General features: G+C 41.3%; 1 protein-coding gene across 1 annotated transcript; it reads left to right on the top strand.

Moving 5' to 3' along the window:
* Positions 1 to 6,716: 6,716 nt before the first annotated feature.
* Positions 6,717 to 7,655, top strand: LOC110336139 (olfactory receptor 10C1). The gene has a single exon (XM_021218569.1). The coding sequence runs from the start codon at positions 6,717 to 6,719 to the stop codon at positions 7,653 to 7,655; it is 939 nt and encodes a 312-aa protein (XP_021074228.1).
* Positions 7,656 to 8,256: the final 601 nt, after the last annotated feature.

Genomic DNA, 8,256 nt, shown 5'->3' with positions numbered 1-8,256 from the left:
ACCCCAGCATGCTGGCCTGAGCTCAATAAACTTCCTCGTGTGTTTACAGCAAGTTCGGTGCGCGCTATTCCCGAGACTTGAGTGAGGGTCTCCTCTGGGGGATCTTTCACCTATCTATCTATCTATCTATCTATCTATCTATCTATCTATCTATCTATCCATCCATCCATCTATCTATCTCTATCTCAGTCTCTGTCTCCTGCTTATGAATCAGGTGTAAGCTCTCAGCTACTTCTCCATCACTATGCCTGTGTATCTGCCTGCTGCAATAGTCATGAGTTCACCTTCTGAAAGTGTAAGCAAGCCTTCAATTAAGTGCTTCTTCTATAAGTAGCTCTGGTACCAGGGAGTGGAGTATTGCTTTGATAGTCCTGACCATATTGTTTGATGGAATATAGAAGACTTTGGAACTTTGGACTGGAAAAGTGTTTGAACCCTATAAATGGTACTTAATGAATCATCCTAATAGGAGCAAAAATACTCAATAAAATTCTTGCAAACCAAACCTAACTACACATCAAAAACATCATTCACCACAATCAAGCAGACTTCATGCTAGGGATGCAGGAATGGTTCAATATATGAAAATTCATCAATGTAATCCACTATATAAACAAACTCAAAGGAAAAAAATCACATGATCATCTCATTAGATGCTGAAAAATTCTTCCACAAAAATCTAATACCCCTTCATGTTAAAAGTATTAGAGCGATCAGGGATTCAAGGCACATACCTAAGCATAATAAAAGCTATATACAGCTGGGTGTGGTGGTGCATGCCTTTAATCTCAGCACTTGGGAGGCAGAAGACAGGCGGATTTCTGAGTTCGAGGCCAGCCTGGTCTACAGAGTGAGTTCCAGGACAGCCAGGGCTAAACAGAGAAACCCTGTCTCGAAAAACTAAAAAAAAAAAAAAAAAAGCTATATGCAGTAAACCAGCAGCCAACATCAAATTAAATGGAGGAAAACTTGAAGCAATCCTATTAAAGTCATGGACAAGACAAGGCTTCCCACTGTCTCCCTATCTAGTTAATATAGTTCTTGAAGTTCTAGCCAGAGAAATAAGACAATGAAAGGAGACCAAGAAGATACAAATTGGAAGGATGTCAAGGTATCACTATTCAAAGATGATATGATAGTATACATAAGTGACCACCAAAATTCTACCAAAGAACTCCTACAGCTGATAAACAACTTCAATAAAGTGGCTAGATATAAAATTAACACAAAGAAATTAGTGGCCCTACTTTATTCAAATGATAAATGGACTGAAATAGAACTTAGGGAAACAACACCCTTCTCAATAGCCACAAATAATGTAATATCTTGCAGTAACTCTACCTAAGCAAGTGAAAGATCATTATGACAAGAAGTTCAAAACCATGAAGAAAGAAATTAAAGAAAATATCAGAAGATGGGACAATCTCTTATGTTCATGGACCCTTAAGATTAACATACTGAAAATATTCATCTTATCGAAAGCAATCTACATATTCAGTGAAATTCCCATTAGAATTCCAACACAATTCCTTACAGTCCTTGAAAGTGAAATTCTCAACTTCATATGGAAAAACATAAAATCCAGGATGTGTAAAACAATCCTGAACAATACAAAAACTTCTGAAGGAATCACCATCCCTGATCTCAATTTGTACTACAGAGAAATAGTCATAAAAACTGCATGGGATTGGTACAGAAATACATAGGTTGATCAATGGAATTGAATCAAAGATCCAGAAATACACCAACACACCTATGGACAATTAGTTTTTTACAAAGGAGCCAAAACCTTACAATGGAAAAAAGAAAACTTTTCCAACAAATGGTGCTGGTCTAACTGTATGTCTGCATGTAGAAGAATGTAAGTAGATCCGTATTTGTCACCCTGCACAAAATTCAAGTCCAAATGGATCAAGGGCATCAACATAAAGCAGTATACACTAAATCTAATAAAGGAGAAAGTGGGAAATAGCCTTGAACTCAATGGCATAGGAGACTATATCCTAAACAGCACGACAATGGCTCAGACTCTAAGATCAACAATTAACAAATGGGACCTCATGAAACTGAAACGCTTTTGTAAGGCAAAGGACACTGTTACTAGGACAAAACGGCAGCCTACAGATTAGGATAGGCTTCTTCATCAACCCTACAACCAACAGAAGGCTAATATCCAGAATATATAAAGAACTCAAGAAGTTAGACTCCAACAATAACCCAATTTGAAAAATGGTGTGCAGAGCTTAATAGAGAATTCTCAGCAGAGGAGTCTTAAATGGCTGAGAAGCTCTTAAAGAAATATTTAAAGTCCTTAGTCATCAGAGAAATGCAAATCAAAACAACCCTGAGATTCCATTTTACACCATCAGAATGGCTAAGATAAAAAAAACTCAAGCGTCAGTAAGTAGATGCTGTCAAGGATGTGGAGTAAGGGGGAACACTCGTCCACCCCTTCCGTTGCTGGTAGGAATGTAAACTTGTACAACCACTTTGAAAACCGACTTGGTCTTCTCAGAAAACTGGGAATAACTCTACCTCAAGACCCAGCTATACCATTCCTGGGCATATACCAAAAAGATGTCCTGCTATACCACAAGGACACATGCTCCACTACATTCATGGCAGTTTTATTTGTAATAGCCAGAAACTGGAAACAACCCAGATGTCACTTGACCAAAGAATGGATGCAGATAATATGGTTTATTTACACAGTGGAATACTTACTATTCAGCTACTAAAAAACAAGGACAACATGAATTTTTCAAATGGATAGAACTAGATAATATCATCCTGAGTGAGGTAACCCAGACTCAAAAGGACATGTATGGTTTATACTCACTTATAAGTGGGCATTAGCCATAAAATGCAGGATAAATATGCTACAACCCACAGACCCAAAGAAACTTAGTAATAAGGAGGTCCCAATGGAGAATGCATGAACCTCACTCAGAAGGGGAAAGGTGGTGCATGCCTTTAATCCAGCACTGGGGAGGCAGAGGCAGATGGATCTCAGTAAGTTCAAGGCCAGCCTATTTTACAAAGGGAGCTCCTGGATAGCCAGGGATACACAGAGAAACCCTGTCTCAAAGAGGACATGAATAAAGTCCTGAATGAATTAAAAGAATATACAAATAAACAGATGGATGAAATAAGAATAACAACAGAGGAAACAATGAAACATATTCAACAAAGATGTACCAATACTGGGAAAAAGCAAATCAGAATTTTGGAAATAAAATCTCAATATGTCAGATAAGAAGTTCAATGGAAAGCTGCATCAATAAGATGAGCCAAGTGTCAGGCAGAATATCACAGCTTGCAGACAAAGAAGAGTAGTTAGGACAGATCATGGTAAATGTGAAATGATAACAAAACACAAATAGGACCTAGAACATCCTGGGATTTCAGTAAAACACCAAATGTATGAATTATGAGCATGGAGGGATGAGAAGAAGTGGGAACTAAGGGCAGATAAACTATGTCCAACAAAATAATTCTCAAATACAGAGGCAGATGACTCTACTGTGAAAACGAGCATTTAGAATGTAAAACGGGTAAGCTTAGAGAATCAAACCACATACAGAAGCATCTATTTACTGATTCTGAACAAAAATGTTAAATGCTAGCAAGGCAGATAATTGTTTATTTTAAGCTCGAGGAAGTGTGTCCTCAACAGGACCTTCCTGTGTCCTTCTGCATCTGAGAATTGAGCCCTCCTCTCCAAGGCTAGCATGATGATAACTCTGCACTGTATCTTCCATGTGCTTTGTAGTAAAGGGTCAACAAGAAGGCTCCAGGCTTTATGTGTGTGGTGCTACCTCACAGTCAGTACAAATTGTAACTCAGAAAATCGTGAATAGCAAAAGCTCTAACACCAAAATCCTAAAAGTCAAAATCTCTAAAGTCTAACATCCCTGAAAGTCATAAACATCATCATATTTCAAGTAACTACAGATGTAAAGCTCTGTGCACAAAACTGCCAGCCATATCGATATATTTACACACTTTGCTTATTGACTAGTGTCTGTAATAATATACAGTCATAAGTGTTATACTTACATGAGCTTTGTGAATGTACTTGAGCTGAGTGCTATGCATGCAAAAATTTGTATGCTTTTGCCTAACTTGTGAGATAAAGTAGTCTGTTTTTCAATGTTTTATGTTCCTTAAATAGATACTCCTTTGAAAATGTAAATAAATGATTTTAAAGTAATTTTTAAAATACTTCCAGAATTACATTTTAGAGATTTAAACTTTTGTAATTATGACATTCAAAACTGTCTTCTGGACATCACCTGTGTAGTCCTTTTCTGCTTGGGAAAATAGCCATTGATAAAGTCAGGTTCTCCCTTCTGCAACATGGGTCCCTCAGCAGGAAGGACCTGATTCTCTCAGGGCCTGATTCTCCCAGCACATTCTTCTATCAAATTAGGGAAGCCTTCCACAACTCTTATGAATTAAGGCACTCTAAAAGCAGAATTTTATGTGGGTTATATCTGTCAATATTTATCACATTATAAAGTAAAATTGCTGAAGCCCAGCATGATGGTGAATGACTGTATTCCCAACATTTGGAAGGTGGAGGTTTTGACCAGGGAAGAGTTCAGGATCGCGCTCAGATATATAAAGAATTTGTAGGCAGCCTGGGATACTTGAGACAGAAAGAGAAAAGAAGGAGTTAGGAGTAAATGAGAGAAATGGAGCAAGAGAGAAAAGAAAGGAAGAGAAAGATGGCTGGAGGAATCTAGGATTCTGCAAAAGTATAGTTTAAGAGGAGGTTTGTAATCTGGGCAGCAAACACTGGCAAAGAGGTTCCCTGTCCTTCTTGGCTTGTTCAGTGGGATAGTAGTGGTGAACTGTTTTAAAAGAGTTAAGCATAGCCTAGTCTACATAATGAGCTCTAGGCTAGCCAGAGCCTCAGAGATTCTGTCTCAATAAATAAATGAAAATAAAATAAAGTAAAACACAGTAGACAAAAAAATCCAAAAATCAACTTCTGACCTCTACATGTAGACACATGAACACATATACACACATATATTCACACACTGTAAAACCATTATTGAACAATATCAATGAATCATGTATTAATAATAAGTAGAATTACTAGTTCTGTAGATGTAGTGACATCTACAATGATGGAAAGAAGAAAATAATGAGGGGAAAATAAAAACGGCTGGCCAAGGAGAGTATATGAGAGCTAAGAGAGAGACCCATAACCCTTGTAATTGTCTGCAGAAGGTTCTCCCAGGCCATGCTGTAATCCCTGTCACCCAAGGAACAGACTCCAAAATAACATTAATTAGTTGTGTGAGGCTCTCCCAACTGTAAAGCAGAATGTACTGGGAGACTCAGGTCCTCAGAGGCATAAAGAAAATCCTCCTGCTGAGGGATCCATGCTGCAGAGGGTGAAAAAATAAGGCAGTCACCAGGCACCACCTGCCTTTATCAATGGCTATTTTCCCAAGTAGGAAAACATTACACAGAAGATGTACAGGAAAACACAGGGAGATCCAGGATAAAATAAAGCAGGAACTGACCTGCAGCAGGGCTAGTGTGTGGGTGGGCTCACAGTTCTAATGTGAGCATTTATAATTTTGCATACCATTTGAATCTATGTGTCTACTTAAGTTTATCTTTTTAGTTGTGTCTATTTTATTATATGTAGTGACTTTCATGTTATTTGTAATGATGTTTGTGTGTGTACATAATATATGGTACATTTGTGACCTTGAATGAACCTGGCTTCTGAGATTATTAACTTACTCTTCTTTGCTTAGATTTAGAAGAGCAACATGTTAGTGTTTGCATCTCATGTCTTGTGTACGGGGTCTGGGCATTCTGTATGTATCATGATATAAAAGGATGAGTCTGAGAAGCACCAAGAGGAGGAGATGAGCAACTGAAGGAGGCCTTGTCTTCCACTGCATTTTTATTACAGAGCTCTTCACTCCTATAACCAGCTAATAGCTTTATTTCCTGCAACTGCCTGAAAGAGCTGACTATTTTGAATCTTCCCTGCCAAACCATGAGCTCTATTTGAGGTAAGATGATAGCAAATAAAAAGATGTTTCTGGAAGATGGGAAAGAATGGATCAAAGAGGAGAATCACAGAGAGGAAGAAAGAAATATTGGAGAATAAAAGGATAACAGGTTTAGAGAAAGAACAGGACAAGAAATGCCCTGACTAGGAATAGGATTTGTTTTTCCTGCTCTGAGTGTGAATCAAATTTCCGTTCATTGGGGAAGGAAATGTTCACCCCAGCCAAGACAGGAAACGGAGAAGCATGAAAAGGCTGGGTATAGTGGTGACTTATGGTCATCCCAGTGCTCTGGAAGCTGAGGCAAGAGGATCGAGGTGAATTCCAGACCAGTTTGGAATATAGTGAATGCTGGGCCCTTCCTGGAATATAATTGAAACCTAAAAGAAGAGAGAGAGAGAGAGAGAGAGAGAGAGAGAGAGAGAGAGAGAGAGATCCTAAGCCAGAGCAGAAGAGTCTGAATTCAGTGTGTACTTCTGAGGATGAGGACAGTGCAAAGAGACCAGAAACAAATATGCACCACCCAGGGTTTCTAGGGTGACCTGGGTATAACATGGGCTTGTGCCTGGACATCTCAGTTCTAAGCCCTGAGAGCCTAAGAAAAAAGGAGTACCCAGGCAGACACAGTGGTGGCTCTTCTCCACCCCTCTCTCTTGACCAAAGGCTGGGGGCAAGATGGGCACCAACTCCTCTCTGGTGACTGAGTTCCTGCTGGTGGGCTTCTCGCGTCTGGTCCACCTGCAGGGAGTCCTCTTCTCCCTCTTCTTGGCGGTCTACCTGCTCACGGTGGCAGGCAATCTCCTCATCGTGGCGCTAGTCTCCACAGACGCAGCGTTGCAGTCACCCATGTACTTCTTCCTCCGCATCCTCTCAGCCCTGGAGATCTGCTACACGTCGGTCACAGTCCCCTTGCTGCTGCACCATCTGCTCACCGGCCGGCGCCACATCTCGCGCTCTGGCTGCGCTCTGCAAATGTTCTTTTTCCTTTTCTTTGGTGCCACCGAGTGCTGCCTGCTGGCTGCCATGGCCTATGACCGTTATGCCGCGATCTGCGAGCCCCTGCGCTACCAGTTGCTGCTCAGCCGCAGGGTTTGTGTGCAGCTCGCGGGCGCCGCGTGGTCTTGCGGGGCTCTAGTGGGGCTGGGCCACACCTCCTTCATCTTCTCCTTGCCCTTCTGTGGCCCCAACGCTGTCCCTCACTTCTTCTGTGAGATCCAGCCGGTGCTGCAGTTGGTGTGTGGAGACACCTCGCTCAACGAGCTGCAGATTATCTTGGCTGCCGCCCTTATCATCTTGTGCCCCTTTGGCCTCATTCTTAGCTCCTACGGACGGATCCTGGTCACCATTTTCCGCATCCCATCCGCTGCAGGTCGCCGCAAAGCCTTCTCCACCTGTTCCTCCCACCTGGTAGTGGTGTCTCTCTTCTATGGCACTGCCATCTTTATCTATATCCGCCCTAAGGCCAGCTATGACCCAACCACGGACCCCCTGCTGTCCCTCTTCTATGCTGTGATCACCCCCATCCTCAATCCTGTCATCTACAGCCTGAGGAATGCAGACGTCAAGGCCGCCCTTAAAAGAAGCATTCAGAAAATGGGGCCCTCAGAGATTTGACAAAGGGTGGGAGATGACTCCTGAACAGAACTCCGTGTTCCAAATTACCAAGGATCAAAGGAGAGAAGACCTGGAACACAGACTTACTATTAAAGAGCTACTGATTCCCACAATATACACTCATCTATTCTGTCTTCTGTTACAAAGGGTTGATTTTGCCAGAGTAAATTGGCCCAGAGGTGGTGGCATTGCATGCCTTAAATCCCAGAAGTCCAGAGGCAAAGGCTAGGAGAAAAATTACACACACGCACACACACACACACATACATACACACACACACACACACACACGACTATGGAGGTGATAAAAATTTCACCTATATACAGAGCAATAGTCCTGAAAGTTATCTGACATTGAGACAGGGTTATTTCCAGACTGTATAATAACTCAGGTTTAGTAAACAGTTATATATAGCTAGCACACATAAGTATATCCATCGAGGAGGAGGAAGAGGAGAAGGAGGAGGAAGAGGAGGAGGACAATCAGTCCCTAGTAAAAACAAATCTCTTAAAAAGTGAAAGGCAGGGGCTGGTGAGATGGCTCAGTGGGTAAGAGCACCCNACTGCTCTTCCGAAGGTCCNGAGTTCAAATCCCAGCAAC

Source organism: Mus pahari, chromosome 18, assembly GCF_900095145.1.
Source record: "Mus pahari chromosome 18, PAHARI_EIJ_v1.1, whole genome shotgun sequence".
Lineage (NCBI taxonomy): Eukaryota > Metazoa > Chordata > Mammalia > Rodentia > Muridae > Mus > Mus pahari.
Note: the sequence above shows the minus strand (reverse complement) of the source record. Positions and strands in the feature narration are given on the sequence as shown.